The 21,688-nt window shown below is 47.8% G+C and overlaps 1 protein-coding gene across 1 annotated transcript; it reads left to right on the top strand.

The window, feature by feature from the left end:
• Positions 1-19,650: 19,650 nt before the first annotated feature.
• LOC127311275 (trimethyltridecatetraene synthase-like) lies at positions 19,651-21,303 on the top strand. The gene has a single exon (XM_051341663.2). The coding sequence runs from the start codon at positions 19,710-19,712 to the stop codon at positions 21,258-21,260; it is 1,551 nt and encodes a 516-aa protein (XP_051197623.1). The 5' UTR covers positions 19,651-19,709; the 3' UTR covers positions 21,261-21,303.
• The last annotated feature ends 385 nt before the right edge of the window (positions 21,304-21,688 follow it).

The following is a 21,688-nucleotide window of genomic DNA, read 5'->3' as shown; positions in this document are numbered from 1 at the left end:
CCAACTTCCGCTGAGGGCCGATATTGCCGAAAAATGTCGACGGCTCAATGAGAAGAAGGCTGCTCTGGACGTCAAGACGGATACCTCTGCTACTCGTGCTGAACTCGAGACCCTGCGCAAGGAGCTGGAGGATCTTGAAGAGAGGGTAAGGGCGACCAAACAGCTCATCCAGGACAAGGAAACCCTTGTTGCCCGTTCTCAAGACGAAGCAAAAGGCCTCACGGCCGGTCTGAAGACCGATCTGGCTGAAATCCGTACCCTGAGCAATCAGCTGGTGACGGGTAAGGACGAGGATGACAAGGCCGAGATTGCTGAGGCGGATCGCGTCCGTGTCGACGCCATTTTCGCCCTCGGTGTGTTCCTTCAGTAGGGCCTTCAGAGACAAATGATGTTTCATTGGACTGGATCTTTCTGTACTTGCTACAAATTTTTTTTTTTACTGGCCGATTTTCCATCGACTCCCGACATTTTCTTGCCCATGCGTCTGTCTGATAACCATATGCACCTTCCCCGAGCCGAATCTGACAGGTGACTGCAGATATCGGCTTTGTATTATGTCCATGCGCCGTACTCGTACCTCGGCTCTGTTGGGATTCGTGTAGCCGACGTGGCCGCCGATCGCTAGATCACCGTTGAAACCAAGCAGACCGTGTAGTGAGAATAATCTTGGCCGACTCGCTGGATCGAAGCGCTCCATGAAGGTTTCGTAATATCCCTCGTGTAATGCTGGAGCACAAGGCTCCGTCGGGAGGACGAGCACCGCGTTCGTACCAGCCGATGTTTCGTCATCGGCTTTCCTTTGCTCGATGTCCCACCGGGCGTGCCAGAATGTGTTGATCGCCAAAACCCACCGGCGGGCAGCGGCCTGTCAACACGGTAGAGCCGGGAAGAGCCTAGAGCTGCGGCTGGCTGAGACCCCTCCGAGCGACGGCCCGCAATGCTCTTCTGGTCACACGCGGCGATGCGAAGTGTAAGGGCGTGCCACCTGACCTATACCTGGTCAGGAAGGTGATGGGGATGCCTCGCTTAGTTCCTGCATGGCATACACGTAAACATTAAATAAGAGCCTCGATCGGCTCTCAGGTTATCCTGTGAATCGGCTCAAAGAGCCGATTCACCCATGATCCGTACGGGGTGCACGAATACTTGGTGATCCTGCTTGATCAAGATAAAGCTAATGAGATCTACGACGATTTAGGGTTTTCACCGCATAATCGGATCATCCTACTCCAGGTTGGGCCTCGCGGCCACGCACGGTGCTCGTAAGCCGATCCTAAACAAGGCCACACAACCAACATGACGTTGGTCATCGGAACATCCTGTTTAGGACTTGCAAACGCCACCCTACGTGCCGCTGGATCCTCCCCCCCTTCGTAAGGCCTAACTATTGCAGATATTAAACTAATCCTTGCAGAGCAAGGAGCAATCGTAACGGATCAGATCTACTAGATGATGAATAAGCAGGGTGCCGCCCCCACGCCTGAGATAGGCGTGAGGGCGGCTAGACACGCGAGGGTTGCACTACGTAAGCATGTTTATACGAAGAGCTATGCTAACCCTAACACATCTATGATAACTACGTTGCCCGCCATCAAAGACGCTTCAGTACGGGCGACGCATGAACAACGTGGAGCTTGTGCTGCCTAGATCGCAAGATGCGATCTAGGCAGCATGTCGCTTACCTGATTGAAACCCTCGAGACGAAGGAGTTGGCGATGCGCCGAGATTGGTTTGTTTTGGGGGTGAACGTTGTGTTGTTGTTTATTCCATAAACCCTAGATACATATTTATAGTCCAGCGGACTTTCTAACGTGGGAATACCCCAGCGTGCACGATACAAACTCTAACTTCTAACTTAAGACACGATCTAATAAATTACAGATAAATGGGCAACCTAGCCCAACTCCGCATAAAAGGCCGATCTTCGTATTTTCTTCATATATAACCTTCAAGCTTATCTTGATCGTGGCCCACCTCCGACTTGGTCAAATCCTGGTGATAACACACCTACACTTGGATCCAATCGCGAAACCAATCAAACAACCTCTGCGACGTTTTTCGGAGCCAAACCGCAAGGCTATGCTGTAGGAAATTAACAGACTCAGAGAAGCAGGTTTCATCAAAGAAATACATACAGAGGCCACATGGGTAGCTAACCCAGTGCTGGTGCCAAAGAAAAACATGAAGGTCCTTCGCATGTGCGTCGACTTTACGTGTCTTAATAAACATTGTCCAAAGGATCACTTTCCCCTCCCAAGGATCGATCAAATCATCGACTCCACGGCAGGATGTGAACGTCTTTCCTTCCTGGATGCTTATTCTGGTTATAACCAAATTAGATTGAAAGAAGATGATGAGGTGAAAACAGCGTTCATCACCCCTTACGGCGTGTTCTGCTATCGAACAATGCCCTTTGGGTAGAAAAACGCGGGAGCAACATATCAGCGGATGATGCAGAAGTGCCTAGCAGAGCAGATCAGAAAAAATGTACAAGTATACATCGATGATGCCGTCATAACATCCAAAAAAAGCGACACTCTAATTGAGGATCTGAAGGAAACTTTCGACAACCTCGACAAGTTCTGCCTCAAGCTGAACCCGACAAAGTGCTCTTTTGGCGTCCCTGCAGGAGAACTTCTCGGGTTCCTAGTATCAGCAAGAGGGATCGAAGCAAACCCCGAAAAAATACAGGCCATCGTAACGATGAGGAAGCCAACTAAGTTGAAAGAAGTACAGCAATTAACCGGGCGAGTCGCAGCTTTAAGCAGATTCGTCGCCAGGCTAGGAGAAAAGGCGTTACCATTCTACGCCTTGATCAAACAGGGAGACAAGTTCCAATGGAACGAAGAAGCGGACAGAGCTTTTGAGGACCTCAAGCGCAAAATCTCGACACCACCAATCTTGGTAGCACCAAAAGAGAAGGAGCCTCTGTTGCTATATATTGCGGCCACACCCCAAGTGGTAAGCACGGTCCTTGTCGTCGAAAGGGAGGAAGAAGGAAAACTCCACGGAGTGCAGAGGCCAGTATACTTCGTCAGCGAAGTTTTATCGCCCTCAAAACAAAGGTACCCTCAGTACCAAAAGCTAGCATACGGAGTATTCACAACCGCACGAAAATTGCGCCACTACTTTTCGGCGCACCCGATCGTAGTGGTCAATGACGCTCCCTTGTCAAATATACTAAACAATCCAGAAGCTACGGGTCGTGTCTCCCTTTGGGGAATAGAACTTTCCCCTCGGGACATCACGTATGAAAAAAGGAAAGCAATGAAGTCGCAAATCCTACCAGACTTCATCGCGGAGTGGATGGAGTTGCAAAACACAGGACCACCAGACTTATCGAGAACTTGGACCATGAACTTCGATGGGTCCAAGAGATTAGAAGGAGCAGGCGCAGGGGTGATATTAATATCACCAGAAGGCGACAAGCTGAAGTACGTTCTGAGGATGACGTTCCCAAACGCGTCTAACAATGAGGCAGAATACGAAGCCCTCATACACGGGATGAAGATGGCGAAAGCTTGCGGCGCAACTCGACTAAAAATCTTTGGCGACTCGCAGTTGGTAGCTCAGCAAGTCATGAACCAATGCGATGCAGTCAACGATAGTATGATAGCATACAAGGAAGTCTACAGCGAGCTCGAGAAGCTGTTCGACGGATGCGAAGTAAATCATATCAGCAGATTGAGCAATGATGAAGCCGACGTTCTCGCAAATATCGGGTCGCAATGCCTTGCAGTTCCGCCAGGCGTATTTTGGGAAGAGATAGCAGAAAGATCTACAAAGTCGACAAAACCAAAAAAGAAGGAGAAAAATCCCTCGGGGGCTACCAATGAAGTACCAGAGGAAGAAGAAGAAGATCAGGACCTGGTCATGATGGTACAGATACCATGGATGCAGACGTACATATCATACATCCCGAAGAAGGAAATACCCGACGATCCAGTCGAAGCAAGGCGAGTTATTAGACGATCTAAGGCTTTTACTGTGGTCAAAGGGGAGCTATACAAACGAAGTATTTCGGGAGTACTACAGAGGTGCGTCACACCCGAAGAAGGAAGGACGATCCTCAAGGACGTACACGAAGGAATTTGCGGTCACCACGCGAGTAGCCGAGCTATTGCTGCCAAAGTCTTTCGAGCTGGATTTTACTGGTTGACAGCAATAGAGGACGCAAAGGAGATAGTACGAACCTGTGATGCGTGCCAGAGGTTTGCCGCAAAACCTCACTCCCCGGCAGCAGAGCTGATGCCAATACCTTTGTCGTGGCCCTTTGCTCAGTGGGGCCTCGATATGGTGGGAAAGCTACACAAATCCTGGCCAGGAGGAAAGGAGTATATGTTGGTAGCCGTCGACAAATTCACAAAGTGGATAGAAGCGAAGCCGATAAATTCACCAGACGGAGCATCCGCAGTAAAATTCATAAAAGGCCTCGTCTTCAGATTTGGAGTGCCCCACAGCATCGTCACAGACAATGGCAGTAACTTCACATCCCACGAGTTCAAAGATTATTGCGAAGAAGTGGGTATCAAGTTACACTTTGCGTCGGTTGCGCACCCGCAGACCAACGGTCAAGTCGAGAAAGCTAATGGAATCATCTGCAACGGCATCAAAAAACGCTTATTAGCACCACTGGAGAAAGCTCGATACACCTGGCCAGAGGAGCTGCCCAGTGTATTGTGGAGCATACGAACGACACCAAACACAGCGACGCAAGAAACTCCGTTCTTCTTGGTCCATGGAGCAGAAGCAGTACTACCAATCGAGATAGAGCATGATTCTCCACGAGTCGTGGAATATGATGAAGAGGCGTCGAGGAAAGCGTTAGAAGATGACGTCGATGCACTCGACGAGGCTAGAGACGAAGTACTCTCTCGGGTAACCAAATACCAACAGGACTTGAAGAATTACCACAGTCGACGTTTGCGGCCAAGATCCTTTCAGGTGGGAGACCTAGTTCTTCGGCTCACGCAAAAAAGTCATGAAAAGCTCGAGTCACCATGGCTTGGCCCTTACGTCGTGACGGAAGTAATCAGAGGAGGAGCATACAGGATAAAGGACAAGAAAACAGGGGTGGAGGAGCAAAACCCCTGGAACGTGGCGCAACTCAGGCGGTTCTACGCCTAGAGTCGAAATATAGTCCTTGTAAAACTTCAATGTACTGAAACGCCCGCGAGTTTTCAGACGCACTCTTTTCCTTTTTCGGGGCACCGAGTGGGGCCGGGAAAGGTTTTTAATGAGGCGGGCTCGCGGTGCTGCAATATAATAAAGATAGTGACAATATAGCTCTTCTTCATCGACACGCTCAAAGGCTCAGACCCGACGAATTTCAATATAGTTCTTCGAAAAAAGAAAGCCTCGCCTTGGTATTAAAATACCTCGCGAGTCAATAAAAATACAAAATAGTACTCGACAAAGAAGCTCGGGGGCTGATACTCGCCAAAACTACATACTGAATAAATGCCTTGGTTCAAAACCTCGCAATATACAAATACAGAAAATAGCCACCGAAACACTCGGGGGCTAGACAAATATAGAAATATGATGATTGCTTCACAATATAATCACAATCGTGGTTTACAAAGAAGAGTCGTCTACCAAAGAAAAATAATTAGTCGTGATTCAATATGTCATCAAGGGTAATTCTGCCTTCTTCGGGAGCAGCACCAAGAAAATCAGCATAATGACCGTCTGCAAAAAAGTCGGCATCCATTCGAAGAAGGTCTTCAATCATTTCTTCGGCTATAGGCGAAACCTTCGTGTTAATTCGGTCGACACCAACTCTTCGACGCCTTACCTTCTCATGAACTTTCGTAACAACTTGGGTCAGGTCAAGCTTCGAGTGGCAGATCTGAAGCATGATAAGGGCAAACCTGGCGCCAGCTACCAGTTGAGCTTTGACAAAACCATGGATCTTGTGGGAATCCTTAAATCTCCCCATTAGCTCGGGAAGAGTTTGTGGCTGAACGTTCCGAGGAAACATGGAGTTATAAACCATAGACAAGGTCCTGGTACAGAAGTCAAGGAAGTCGCGAGTTTGAGAGGTGCGATCCTGAAATCTGACAATCTGTCGGGTCCTCTCTGGGGTAGCCCAGAACAGAGAACCATGGTCAAGGGCAAGGTTAACAAGGAGGTTCGTCCTAGTATTTACCCTCTCTTCTTCGGCAGCAGCATCAATAAAGGAACCTATCAAACAACAGAGCTGAAAATTTTAAGAGACGTAGCATGAAGACGGAAGGTATCGTGGTCTTATAAAAAAGGGGGGAGGATGCGACAAGCATACCCGACATATCCGCGCTGGCTTCATTCATTAACTCGAGCATGAAATTTTCTCAAGTAGTCGCCTTTTCAGCCTCGGAAGCAGCGATTTCCTTAGCAGCCACGGCCTCGCGAGCTTGCTGAAGTGCAATTTTTTCAGCTTCAGATGCCTTACGAGACTGTTCCATCATCACAAGTGTTTGCTTCTTTGCATACTGAAGTTGCTGCCGAAGTTCATCCAATTCTTGCGGCAAGGAATCTTCGACAGGTGTAGTATTAGCAAGAGTTCTCCTTGAGCGAGAAGGAGAAGGCGAAACATTGGAAGGAGCGGAAGACGGAGTATAGTTATCAAATACCAACTAAAATTTAACAAAAAAAAGTCGACATCAATCAACAAGCAAGATAGAGTTTTCATTAATTTTTTGGAATAGTTACAAAGGCGTTACAGTGGAGCTAATGGAGTACGTGTCGCCCAATAACTACTTTGGCGACATCATCAAAAACAAAAGAAGGAAAAAGAGGAGGCGTTAAACTAGACCTCCGGCTTTGAGGAGCTGGGAGTCGAAGCTGGCTTGATCCCGAGATAGGCCAGGATTTTCTTCGTGTTGGGCTTAGCTGCCTTGATCAATGAACGCCACTTCGTTTGTTCTATCTACTCGGTGGCGCCAACTTTCGTCCAGTCGATAGTTTGTTGGCTGTCCGCGACCAAGGCAATAGTGCTTTCGACAGCAACTTTCATGTTCTCCTAGCGCATCTTCAGTCCAAGATCTTCTGACGAATCAAATTCCTTGGCAAGGGCAAGGAAAGTTTTGGGCTCCTCTTTCTTGGGGAAGAAGTGGGGGAACAACTTGGATAAACCCGCGTCAGCATGGTCTATGCCCTCGCGAACTTCAGTTCCATGAAATTCCAAGAAAGAGAGTGCGTCTAGAAGAGGATCATTGTCGGGATCTTCAAGCTCAAATTCTTGGTTTGTTCTGGCTGCCGAGGAAAATACACGTTGGTCGACAGCAGGAAGAAAAATTAACACTAAAAAAGGAAAAGATAGAAGGGTACGATAAAATTACCGACAAAGCGCCGGTTCTGCGCGGTCAAGCGCTTGGTGATTGCCTTTTCACGAGCAGCTTGGGAGGCCTTGTGTTCATTCAAAGCGGTTTCGGCATCAGCCAGCCTCCTCTGCAGATCTTCGACACCAACAGCTTTGGCTGTGGCTTCTTCAGCCTCTGCTTTAGCTTGGCTAGCATCAAGATCGGCCTTCTTGCGAGCCATTTCACTCTGCTCTAATTTCTGAGCAAGAGTGTCGACAAGCTTGTTGGCTTCTGCAAGTTTCTCTGCAACAATAATCAAGAAGTTTTCAGAAAATTCAAGCAAAGCAGGAGCAGGAAGTCGTAAAGCGGGTGTCATAAAAATTAGTACCTTCAGCTTTGCTAGCACATTCACGGTACCCAACAAATTGGGCACCGATGCGAAGAAGCTCTTTGACCATAGGCTGTCAAAGGAAAACGAAAGCAAAAATGTCGATATGGGAAAATACGAAGGCATGCAGAAGAAAACAAGAGGAAATTTAGACAGTGATAAGCAGATTAAGAACTTACGTCATCCAAGAAGGAATTGGAGGAGCTATCCAATTCAAGGGTAGGTTCCACGATTGGCTCCACCCTTGTCCTTTTTGGGGAAGGAACAAGAGGGCTCGAAGGAGGAGTGGGAGCACCAACATTCAGTTGAGGAGGCGAGGATTTCTCTCCTTCAGCTGGTGTCTCTGAAACAACTAGAGTACGCGACGAGCTCGTTCGAGCAGCCACGTCAAGAATTGGTAGTTCTTCCTCATCATCACTGCGAACAAAAGACGACAGCATAAAAAGCAAGATAGACAAAAAAAACTTCGAGTACAAAGATAAGAAGAAGTAAAGACAACTTACGAGCTGATGAGGGATTCAAGATATGGATCATAAGCCGCCTTCTGACATGAAGGATCAACTTCTTCGGCTTTGGAGGTGCCGGAATCCTCGGCGTCATTCCTTTTCCTTTTGTTCCTTGGAGAAACAACAGGAGGAGGAGATTGTGCCGATGTGGTGCCCTCGGAGGCAACATCTTTTTCGGAAGAACCCGCAGATTTTCGAGAATCTACGGGTTCATTCATAAATGAGGGGGCGTCTTGGTTGTCGTCGGCGATAATAGCCCTTTCTTCGACTTCTCCATCCTCAGGAAGAGGAGGAAGGGAAGCCAAAGTAGGATGGTTCTGCAGGAAAATAGCGACAAAAGAAAAATTATAGAGATATCAATAAAATATGATGCAGGAAAAGTTCGGGACAAGACAAAAATTCGAGAAGACAAAATACCTGAGGGAGAGGATTGGCGGCACTGTATGGTTCCACGCGGCAAGAGGAGGGAATATGATCCTTCTTGCTGAGCGAGGAAATTCTTCGAATAAGCTTCTCCAAGTCCTTCACAGAAAGATCCTTGGAGAGCCTATTGGCGTCATTTGCACCAGCATACGTCCAAAGGGGATTTTTGCGAGCCTGAAGAGGCTGCACCCTAATCCTAAGGAAGTAGGCGGTGATTTGGACACCAGACAGCTCCTTGCCTCGAGTATTTTGAAGTTGATGAATACGAGACATAAGTGCTTCTGTCGTCGTTTTCTCTTCTTCGGAAGCTTCAGCACCCCAGGAGCGGCGGCGCAGAATTTTGGCACTTCCGTCAAAAGGGGCTATGTTGTGCTCAACAGAATTGGCACTTTCTTCGTGTATGTAGAGCCACCTTTTGCGCCACCCTTGGACAGAATCAGGAAATTTGACGTCGAAGTAATCAACGTCAGTTCGGACACAGATAACAACGCCGCCTATGTTATAGATGGCGTTGTGGGAGCCATTGCGGCGGAGGCAGAAAATGCGCTTCCACAGAGCCCAGTTAGGAGGGACTCCGAGGAAGCACTCGCAAAGAGTGATAAAAATGGCGACATGGAGGATGGAATTAGGGGTCAGCTGGTGCAGCTGAATCCCATAAACAAAAAGAAGGCCGCGGAGGAAATCGTGAATTGGGGCAGAAAGGCCGCGGATGAGGTGATCAACGAAACTAACCCGGTACTCCATTGGAGGGGTTGGGTAGCTTTCTTCGCTGGGAAAGCGGATGGCGTCCTCCTTCTTCATCAGGCCTAGCCTCTTCAGCATGTTGATGTCTTGGTTGGAGATTTTAGATCTCTCCCACTCAAGATCTTCAGCGGCCATCTTGGACTCTGGAGTACTGTGGCGAGTGAGTCGCGCGCGCGGTGGCATCAACGACACTGGAGAAGCGAAGTTCGTGCGTGCGTAAGATCAAAGAGAATTGGGCGCAGTGGAAGTTTTTGCAAAGAGGAGCAGAGGTGCGGCGCAAGCGAAGGTGCGAACGGAGGTTGAAGAAAGGTTTATATAGGAATTGGGCGAAGCAATGCACCGTTGGATGAAGAAATCGTGCGGTGGAAAAAGATCTTGCAGATGAAGGGTAAAAAAGTATTTTTACTGGGATGGAATGGAACAGGCGTTACAGTACGTGCGCCAGGAAAAGCGGAGGACGTGTGTCCCCCACTTGCACGACGTGTCAACATGGTGGAAATAATGGACCCACAAGGCAGAAAAATTACGACTATTAACAGAGATGAAGTAACTTTGACTAAGGGAAAAATGTCGACAAGAAAAATAAAAGAAGATTGGCGACATGAGAAGTTATTGAATACTTCCGGAGCCTTTGATCAAATACAAGTTTTTGCCCAAATGCTCGGGGGCTACTTCGAAAAAAGTAAATCTCGAGTATGACAATATAGAAATTGCAGGAGCCTATGATCAAACGCAAGCTTTTGTTCATAGCCTCGGGGGCTACTCCCATCGGGAGCGCTGTTCGCGCACCCGAGAGATAAAAAGAAGAAAATGCCGAGAAAGAATGACAATATAGCGACATGGTGCACTACAGTGTTGAGCCTACAACCAAGCACAAGTCCTTGGCTGTAGCCTCGGGGGCTACTCCCATCGGGAACGCTGTTCGCGTGCCCGATGAAATTTATCAAGAAGAAAAATAGAAAGAAAGAAAGTAAAGGAAGGAAGAAGGAGCATATTTCAAGTTATAAAGATAACTCTACATATACTCCCATCGGGAGAGCAATATAAGTCAGAAATTGACTCGATGAAATGTGCTATTCCAACAGCCGAATAAGCACTCGACAATATATTCTCAGAACGCCAAAAGTTGCGAATAAATTCTGAATGCCGCAAAACACTGCGAAGGTAAGACCCCAGATCCGTTCTATGCGGCGTGGCCCCATCTCTGACGATGGTTTGCTACTTTTATCCGTATCAACAGATACGAAGAAAAATCCTAACGGACGCGTTAGGTACCTGATAAATTTAATTGGGACTCGACAGAATGGTAAGACCTTAAGCGGCACCTGTCGAAGTTTACACCAGTATCCCGAGATCATGTCCAGGGACGTGATCTTGAAGTAGGTTTTTGCGGATTGCCACTAGAGCAGTTAACTAGTACCTGATCCGTCAGATGAACTAGCCCCAACTACCATTATCCCTGTACGATATAGAAATTCATGTGAAGAAATATAGACAAGTCAAAATTGTCGAGTAAAAATAAACAGGGGAGATTTTCCCTGACTCTACGATTCAAGCAAAATCTCGGGGGCTACTGACATAGGCATCCCCAATGGGCCTGCCAAAGATAGTACCCGGGGTTTGATGAAGGCCCACTACCCGAAGAATAAGAATACTCGGAAGCCCAAAGATATTATTAAGAAAAGTTAGAGTTGTAATAGGAAGGGTTGTTTGTAATCTTACGGGATGAGTTAAGAACCTTCCCGGACTCTGTAACGTGTACAATATGAATCCCTCGGCTCCGCCTCATATATAAGGGGGGGTCGAGGGACGAGAGGATCATCGAATCATTGTTGAGCAAACCCTAGCTTTATTTCGTCGAGCACTTTTCGGCTGAAACCTTCGAGATCTACTTGCCCTCTACATCCAACGAAACCCTAGTCTACTACTTGTAGGCATTGACAAGTTAATCCCTTGTCACCTAGTAACCATTTTACTGCTAACAAATAATTTACAGTTCACGATTGGTCTTTTGATGTTTCTTATAAAACTATTGCTAATAGATGAATGAACAATATATTCTTGACCGAATCTGAAAATAAGTAAATTATTTGCTAGAGATGCCTCTTTGAAGACGTTAGTAGAATAAGATGGTTGTATGTCATGAACAATAATTTGCCCCACCTCTGGATGATTTTCCAACGCATTGTCTTCATGTTTTCCTGGATAATGTGCTCCTTTACTTTGATGCTCTTTGTCAACCGAACATTGTTCGGCTATATTTTCTTGTCGTTCATGCTCATTAACTTCTTTGGCATGAAATTCATATGGCAACATGTAAGCTCCTGTGCATCCATAAAAATCAAGCATGGTTGCACCATGATCTTTTTCATTGAAGCTTGCATCTCTTGATTCAGTAGATTCAGCACATGTACTTTTTGATTCGGCTCTTTTAATAACTGAATTAACCATACTAGCAGAACCATCTTTATTTTCTTCATGGATCTTATTACTTCCCAAATCTTCTTCTTCTTGCCTTGGTATTGCAGAGGGTTCACCTTGATTGCTGCATGGATGATGGGACTTGATTTCTCCAACGGGAGTAACATTATCTTGAGGGTTCTTCTGGATCATTGCATGGAAAAATTGTAGATCTTCCTCTTCAAGCTTTTTCTTGTACGCTTTATGCTCCTCCTTAAGATTATTTTCAAGCACCTCAAATTCCTCCATGTGCTTATTTTTTAGTACTTCATAGCCTTGGAGTTGTTCCTCTGATAAATCATCAAATGTAATGACCTTATCGGCGTTAACCTCAGCTAGACATTGTTGCCCTCTAATGCTTGTTTTTTTTTCTTTCGACAATGAAGTGTTGTCGAAACATTGTAGTTGTGAAGGACAAAACCTGATATTATTTGCTTGACGCTCTTCTTCACGCTTCTTATTGTATGATTCATAAGCATATATTGGTGCAAGATCACATGGATTTCCTTCTAGTTTCCGGAGAAGAGCATTAAGCTTTTTGAACTCAGCTGCAAGTTTTTCCCTACAATCATTGTTTCCATACGCTACAGCAGCACTAGATGAAGGCACCTAAACTTCTATTGAATTTCCACTTATTCGGCTATAACCATTGTGGAGGTGTAGAGCCGAATTATGGATATCTCCAGTTGCATATGGTGGTGAAAAGTTAGTAACATAAGGTGCAACATATGATGGTTCAGGGTAATTGGCCAAATAGCTAGTAGTAGGATGTCCAATTTCCCTATCCATCGGCATGTATACAGGTGAAACAATATATTCTGAACTATCTACCGATGAATAAAACGATGAAACACTATTTTGCAAGCTACTGAAATTTTTAACATTGGGTGTTTCATATTGATTAACTGAAGTCATCATGTTGTTCATTGGCATATGAACTTCTGGGGATGCCGATGCATGAGAACTCGAATTTACATGTTGCAAGTTGCTAAGAGTATGGATATTATTTCACATCGGCTTTTGCACATAGTAAGATTTAGGGTTAGCTGATACAGTATATATATCAGAGGATCTAGCAACATCAATATAAGAGCTGCTTGCATCTAAATAAGGAGATTGGGAATTCATGATACCGTTGTAGATTGCAGCCTCTTGATGACGATCTTTTCGTAGCAAGAACGGGCTGGAGACCGTTCGAAGCTTCGTCCCCAGCGGAGTCGTCAAAAAGTGTGTTCGCACACGACACGTCGCCGTGTATCCTTGACGCCGAGCGCGATGCGCGGCAGCACATGCCGAGGGAGGCTCGCCGGAAGCGTGATACGCAAGACAGTCCAACGAGCGCTTTTGTAGACCCGAAACCCCGCTCGCCCGGGAGGGACCCCGTCAGGGCTTGCGGAGGCTATGGGCTGCCCTAGGTCGGCCTAACCGCCCCTAGGACCTCGTGGATTCGCAGCCTCCAATCCTAAAGCACAACGAAGAACGAGAAGAAAGATACAATGGGAGAGAGATAAAACTAGATGAACACGAAAAAGTAGTTGATGTGTTTGTTCGATTGGTGTTGGTTCAATCGTCTTGCACCCCTCAAGTATATAAGGAGCGGATGGACTTTCCGTGCAAGAAATAGGGTTGGATTCACGTCCAAAACCCTAGTTTGGGTCTAACTCGGATGGTTTAGCCCGAACTTTTCATAACTGTTTGGTCAGAAACATATCTGCACCTTGGGTGACCTTTTTGAGGAAGTAAACAATCTCAAATCAAAATGCCGTAAACAACAAAGTTGTTCGTCTCAAAAAAAAGAAGAACCATCATATTGATCACTTTTCCATCCGAGTTTATATTGATCGCTCAGTTGAGGTAGCAAGAAAAATGATCAATCTCGACGTTTTCGTCTGTGCTCCAACTCCGCTTGCGCCCTACCTTAGAGGCCTCTAGGGTCGGGCGTCACATCTTCGGTAATTCGAGTTCCAGCAGTATTTTAGCTTCACAAATTGCATACTCCTAGTGGATCGCCTACTTCGAGGCACAATACGACATGGAGATGCAAAACACCACCGGCCTCATCGGCGGGCCGAACAGCTGGAACATGGATGAGCGCCTCCTGTTCTCGGGCATTCCGGGGCGCACCCTGCAAAACGTCATCGACGGCATCCACAACGGCGATCCAAGGTTGGAGGCGCCGTCCTCACCGCCACCGTCTCCCACAGCGCGCTGGCAGCCGAGGAGGACCTCCTCCAACTCTTCCTCATTAGGGCCGGCCTAATCGACAACGTCCGCGTCGCACCGCTCTGCGCCCTACACCGTCCCCAAGCGCGTGGTGAAGGAGGAGCAGGCGACGCCCGTCAATCCGAGGCGCGGTGGCAGCGGCAGCCGACAGCAGCAAAGGCGCGGCGGTGGCGCCCTCCTCATCCCAAAGCCAGAGGCGAAGGAGGAGCAGGACGACGAGGAAGCGACGAAGGCGGCGCTGCTGGCGGAGTACGAGCGGTAGCAGCGGCTCATCGCCAGCAGCGATGACCCCGAGGACTGCCCAGGGCTACAAGTGGCGTGCTTGGCATCGCTGAACGACAAGGACGCCAGGAGGGGCGACCTCGACACGATGATCGTCATGTCCATCCGCGACATCGGCAAGCCGCTCGTGGACCTCACCGACGACGGCGAGGCAGGACCAAACGGCCTGGTGAAGGACGAGCCCATCAACAAGCCCGACGAGCGTTGATACGTCCCAAACGTATCTATAATTTCTTATGTTCAATGCTACTTTTATGATGATACACACATGTTTTATACACACTTTATGTCATTATTATGCATTTTCCGGAACTAACCTATTGACGAGATGCCGAAGTGCCAGTTCCTGTTTTCTGCTGTTTTTGGTTTCAGAAATCCTAGTAAGGAAATATTCTCGGAATTGGACGAAATCAACGCCCAGCATCTTATAATTGCACGAAGCTTCCAGAACACCGGAGAGGCGCCAGAGGAGAGCCACAGGCCCACCAGACAGTAGGGCGGCGCGGCCCAGGGGGGGTGGCGCCCCTGATGCGCGTGAGACACACGTCCGTTGGGAACCCCAAGAGGAAGGTGTGATGTGCACAGCAGTAAGTTTTCCCTCAGAAAGAAACCAAGGTTTATCGAACCAGTAGGAGCCAAGAAGCACGTTGAAGGTTGTTGGTGGCGGAGTGTAGTGCGGAGCAACACCAGGGATTCCGGCGCCAACGTGGAACCTGCACAATACAATCATAGTACTTTGCCCCAACGTAACAGTGAGGTTGTCAATCTCACCGGCTTGCTGTAAACAAAGGATTAGATGTATAGTGTGGATGATGATGATTGTTTGCGAAAAACAGTAAAGAACAATTGCAGTAGATTGTATTTCAGATGTAAAGAATAGGACCGGGGTCCACAGTTCACTAGTGGTGTCTCTCCCATAAGATAAACAGATGTTGGGTGAACAAATTACAGTTGGGAAATTGACAAATAAAGAAGGCATAACAATGCACATACATATATCATGATGAGTACTATGAGATTTAATCAGGGCATTACGACAAAGTACATAGACCGCTATCCAGCATACATCTATGCCTAAAAAGTCCACTTTCAGGTTATCATCCGAACCCCTTCCAGTATTAAGTTGCAAGCAACAGACAATTGCATTAAGTATGGTGCGTAATGTAATCAACACAAATATCCTTAGACAAAGCATCGATGTTTTATCTCTAGTAGCAACATCACATCCACAACCTTAGAACTTTCTGTCACTGTCCCAGATTTAATGGAGGCATGAACCCATTATCGAGCATAAATACTCCCTCTTGGAGTCACAAGTATCAACTTGGCCAGAGCCTCTACTAGCAACGGAGAGCATGCAAGAACATAAATAACATATATGATAGATTGATAATCAACTTGACATAGTATTCAATATTCATCGGATCCCAACAAACACAACATGTAGCATTACAAATAGATGATCTTGATCATGATAGGCAGCTCACAAGATCTAACATGATAGCACAATGAGGAGAAGACAACCATCTAGCTACTGCTATGGACCCATAGTCCAGGGGTGGACTACTCACACATCGATCCGGAGGCGATCATGGCGATGAAGAGACCTCCGGGAGATGATTCCCCTCTCCGGCAGGGTGCCGGAGGCGATCTCCTGAATCCCCCGAGATGGGATTGGTGGCGGCGGCGTCTCTGGAAGGTTTTCCGTATCGTGGCTCTCGGTACTGGGGGTTTCGCGACGAAGACTATATCTAGGCGGAAGGGTAGCTCAGGGGGCGTCACGGGGGACCCACACAACAGGGCCGCGCGGCCAGGGCCCAGGCTGCGCCGCCCTGGCGTGTCGTCGCCCCGTGGCCCCACTTCGTTTCCTCTTCGGACTTCTGGAAGCTTCGTGGAAAAATAGGACCCTGGGCGTTGATTTCGTCCAATTCCGAGAATATTTCCTTACTAGGATTTCTGAAACCAAAAACAGCAGAAAACAGCAACTGGCTCTTCGGCATCTCGCCAATAGGTTAGTGCCGGAAAATGCATAATAATGACATATAATGTGTATAAAACATGTGAGTATCATCATAAAAGTAGCATGGAACATAAGAAATTATAGATACGTTTGGGACGTATCAGCCCCCCTATTGTGTGGCTGCCCCGTAGCCCTTCCAACTCCGCCTCTTCGCCTATAAGAAGCCCCCTGACCTAAATCTTCGATACGGAATAGCCACGGTACGAGAAACCTTCCAGAGCCGCCGCCATCGCGAAGCCAAGATCTGGGGGACAAGAGTCTCTGTTCCGGCACGCCGCCGGGACGGGGAAGTGCCCCCGGAAGGCTTCTCCATCGACACCACTGCCATCTTCATCAACGCTGCTATCTCCCATGAGGAGGGAGTAGTTCTCCCTCGAGGCTAAGGGCTGTACCGGTAGCTATGTGGTTAATCTCTCTCCTATGTACTTCAATACAATGATCTCATGAGCTGCCTTACATGATTGAGATTCATATGAGCTTTGTATCATTCATCTATGTGTTACTCTGGCGATGTTATTAAAGTACTCTATTCCTCCTTCATGATGTAATGGTGACAGTGTGTGCATCATGTAGTTCTTGGCGTAGGTTATGATTGTAATCTCTTGTAGATTATGGAGTTAACTATTACTATGATAGTATTGATGCGATCTATTCCTCCTTTCATAGTGTGATGGTGACAGTGTGCATGCTATGTTAGTACTTGGTATAATTGCAATGATCTATCATGCACTCTAAGGTTATTTAAATATGAATATCGAATGTTGTGGAGCTTGTTAACTCCGGCATTGAGGTGCTCTTGTAGCCCTACACAATTAATGGTGTTTGTCATCCAACAAGAGAGTGTAGAGTGGTTTTATTATGTGATCAATGTTGAGAGTGTCCACTAGTGAAAGTATGATCCCTAGGCCTTGTTTCCAAACATCGAATCTCCGTTTATTTACTGTTCTGTTGCATGTTTACTCGCTGCCATATTTTATTCAGATTGCTATTACCACTCATATACATCCATACTACTTGTATTTCACTATCTCTTCGCCGAACTAGTGCACCTATACATCTGACAAGTGTATTAGGTGTGTTGGGGACACAAGAGACTTCTTGTATCGTGATTGCAGGGTTGCTTGAGAGGGATATCTTTGACCTCTTCCTCCCTGAGTTCGATAAACCTTGGGTGATCCACTTAAGGGAAAATTTGCTGCTGTTCTACAAACCTCTGCTCTTGGAGGCCCAACACTGTCTACAGGAAAAGAAGCGTGAGTAGACATCAAGCGTCAAGAAGGAGGTCGTCACCGACGACATGTACAACTTCCACCAGTACTACGACGCCTCCGGCCGCCGCAAGTACTTCTAGATTATGGTTTAGTTTAAAATTAGTCGAATCTCGTTCGAATCTATGTAATATATAGCACGTTTGGATGAATTCCCTCAAGTTTTAAATTTCCAAAATTTTGTTTGGAGGACGCGGCTGGAGAGCGATGTCCCCCAAACGCTCGATCCGACGCCGTTTGGGGGACGGTTTGGGGGACGCGACTGAAGATGCTCTAACATATTCTCCACTATTATCAGCCTAAAGATAACACGATAGTATCGCAATACGAGTAAAATACCAACAGATTAAGATACCATCACGAATACACGCCAATTCACAACAGTAGTATTATAAAATCGTAAAATACAGTGATAACATGGAGATACCGAAAAGAACTATGCACATAGGAAGTTATCCATGCGGTGACTGATCAAAGCTTGGAAACTGCATGTCGTTTTACACACTACTCGCTACGTATGGCATGGGGTCCCTGCTTACGAAGAATTAACTACCCGCTTAATAAAAACTGCTCGCGTAAGTAGAAGAGACAAACGAAAACAGGAGGAGTACCAATATTATAGGAGACCTTATGAGTTGACTCGTGTAAGTAGAAGACACAAACGAAATCAGAAGGAGACAAAGGGTCAGTGTACTTCCTATAATCAAATGTGTACCTACTCTATAATCAAATGTGTACCGACTCCCCCTAAAAAATACTACCACTGCTATCTACAAGTAAGTTAAAGACCGGAGAACAGAAGACTTCGCATGATGCGTTATAGACTCGAAGTCACGTGCAGTACACCCGTCAAAGACTTGGAAGTGTGATTTTCCCACTTACTCTTCACTCCCCTCTCTAAGAGCATCTCTGACTGCACATTTGGCAACAACGTCAGATCGGTTGTATTGGGAGGGCCAACGCATGGTATACTGGCGTCTACTTCTAGGGAGTGGTGGCACCTAACCTGCCTCCTAATACGGCGCCCTTGTAGATTTTTGTGTGTGCAAATTTAACCATATTTGTGACAAAGTTGCATAGTTTTCAACTTATCAAGTTTTACAGTAATAGAAAAACAAAATGAAGAAAGGCGGACCTAACATAGTGGTAGAGTATCTTCACTTGTGTCCTCGAAGTTCTGGGTTCGAATCAGGCTCTTTGCATAAAATAAGAAAAATGTTGCCCAGAAAATCTCATCCCTAGCCCCCATAATGCATGCGAGCTTTTGGCATTGGGTACCCTTTAATTCAAATAAAATGAATTCGAGAAGTTCAATTAGATTAAATCTAGGCAACATTTTATTTGAGCGCCCACATATGCTCATCTTCATCGGAAGCGGCATTGGCTTTCTCTTCCATCAAGATTGGACTATCAACTCATCTCGCTATCTATGGTATATGAATCAAACAACAAAATAATCACACAACCGAACACCCTATGTAATTTACATAGGCAAAAAGTTGGAAGAAAACATACCTATACAAACATGCAAACACATGACGTGTAAGGCAAGTGTGAGGATGTTGTTGGGGCCATGCCTAAATGCTGAAATCATGCACGACGTTTCAGTAGGCCTAGGGGGAGGGAGGTACTATGAAAAGCGTGGCTAGAGATGCTCTAAAAGTATGCCTTGGTATTCGTAAAGGTTGATATTTTTAGACGTGGAGACCACTAAACCCAATTCTGGCTCCACAAAAAAAGTATGTTATCTTCACGACGCTAAAGATCTTATTTTTAAAACTCAAAAGAAAGGAAAATAAACGTGCTTAGGTGTACAAAGTTTAAAACTTAAATACCCTAAAAAAAGTTTAAAACTTAAATAGTGGCATTTCTTATACCTATATAAAAAGACAAAAATACACAAGCTACGCATTACAATCTGTAACTTTGCCTACAACTGGCGCATATCTTCAACAAAGGGTGGACGGCCTAGAATGAGTTTCGGGTGGTAATGCGATTTTTCTTTGGCAACAAGTGTGTTCCTATAATCTCCTATAAGTATGCACATTCACTTGCACTAATTGCATCTCGAAGCAATCACAAGAGCTAGCCCTCACTACCTCCCTGGAGTCAATGGAGCTACCATCATTGGCCACCTTCCTTTCCATGGTGCTCGCTGCCGCCGTCTTCCTAAAATTCAAAGCCACATCACGCCGCAGCTATAACCTCCCACCAGGTCCGAAACCGTGGCCAGTCATCGGCAACTTCAACCTCATCGGTGCGCTCCCTCACCGCTCCATCCACGAGCTCTCCAAGAAGTACGGCCCGCTCATGCACCTCCGCTTCGGCTCCTTCCCCGTCGTCATCGGCTCGTCCGTCGAGATGGCCAAGTTCTTCCTCAAGACCCAAGACGTCCTCTTCATCGAACGCCCCAAGACGGCCTCCGGCAAGTACACCACCTACAACTACGCCGACATCACCTGGTCGCCCTACGGCGCGTACTGGCGCCAGGCGCGCCGGATATGCATCACCGAGGTGTTCAGCGCCCGCCGTCTCGCGTCCTTCGAGCACATCCGCGCCGACGAGGTGCGCGCTCTGGTGCGCGGCCTCTTCGCCGCGGCGTCCGTCCCGGGGCGCGCCGTGCACCTCAACAGGGACCACCTGTCCACGCTCAGCATGAACGTGATCACGCGGATGGTGCTCGGGAAGCGCTTCTTCGGCGACGGCGCGGACGCGGCGGAGGGGCCGGTGTCGTCGCTGGACGAGTTCAAGTGGATGCTGGACGAGCTGCTGCTGCTCAACGGCGTGCTCAACGTCGGCGACTGGATCCCGTGGCTGGACTGGATGGACCTGCAGGGGTACGTGCGGCGGATGAAGAAGGTCGGCAAGATGTTCGATGCGTTTATGGAGTACGTCCTCGACGCGCACAGCGAGCAGCGGCGGCGTGACGGCGAGGGCTTCGTGGCGAGGGACATGGTGGACGTGCTCATGCAGGTCGCCGACGACCCGACTCTCGAGGTCCAGTTCGGCCGCGTCGGCGTCAAGGCGTTCACCCAGGACCTCATCGCCGGCGGCACGGAGAGCTCGTCGGTCACCGTGGAGTGGGCACTCTCGGAGCTTCTGAGGAAGCCCGCCATCTTCGCTGCCGCCACCGAGGAGCTGGACCGCGTCATCGGCCGCGGGCGCTGGGTGACAGAGAAGGACATACCGAACCTGCCGTACATGGAGGCCATCGTCAAGGAGACGATGCGCGTGCACCCCATCGTGCCGCTCCTCATCCCGCGCGTCGCCCGCGAGGACGTGGTCGTCGGCGGCTACGACATTCCAAAGGGTGCGCGCGTGCTCATCAACGTGTGGACAATCGGCCGGGACCCGGAGCTGTGGGATGCGCCGGAAGAGTTCTCGCCGGAGAGGTTCGTCGGGAGCAAGATGGACGTCAAAGGGCAGGACTTCGAGCTGCTCCCCTTCGGGTCTGGCCGGCGGATGTGCCCTGGCTTGAACCTCGGGTTGAAGGTGATACAGCTGAGCCTGGCCAACCTGCTCCATGGGTTCACGTGGGGCTTGCCGGAGGGGATGACGAAGGAGGAGCTGAGCATGGATGAGGTGTTTGGGCTGTCAACCACCCGCAAGTGCCCGCTCGTGGTTGTCATCGAGCCCAAGCTTCCTGAGCACCTGTATGTTTGATGCATGATATCGTGCAATGTACCATGTTGCAACTTGCGTCAAATTAAAGATTTGGTTTCCTCCCGTGGTCTCTCCTCTTTGCCGCCGCCCTAACCCTAGCCGCCTCCAGTTTATCCTCCTCCATAGATTGGTTCCCCCTCCTCCGGTCGGCTTCGCCGGCGTCAGGAGGAGTGGGGAACCCGATCTATGCGTGGAGTTTTGAATAAAAGTATTGTTTTCATTAGATTATGTTAGGATTTTGGTAGCCGCCTTCTTGTTGGTTTCCCCTCAATGGAGATGGCATCGTATGCAATAAGTGATCTTCGGACTTTCGTTCGGCGACGAGATCTTCTTCCCGGCGTCAATGGTGGTGTTGAACAATCACAATTTTCTAGGTATGGGTCTTCGGATCTTGCTTCGCCAGATCGATTTTGGATCTTTTGTCGTTG

Source organism: Lolium perenne, chromosome 7 (assembly GCF_019359855.2).
Source record: "Lolium perenne isolate Kyuss_39 chromosome 7, Kyuss_2.0, whole genome shotgun sequence".
Taxonomy (NCBI): domain Eukaryota; kingdom Viridiplantae; phylum Streptophyta; class Magnoliopsida; order Poales; family Poaceae; genus Lolium; species Lolium perenne.
The sequence above is the reverse complement of the archived record's forward strand: the minus strand, read 5'-3'. Positions and strand labels throughout refer to the sequence as shown.

Excerpts from the sequence above, each read along its gene's own strand:
- LOC127311275 (XM_051341663.2), top strand. The coding sequence starts at position 19,710 with ATGGAGCTACCATCATTGGCCACCTTCCTTTCCATGGTGCTCGCTGCC.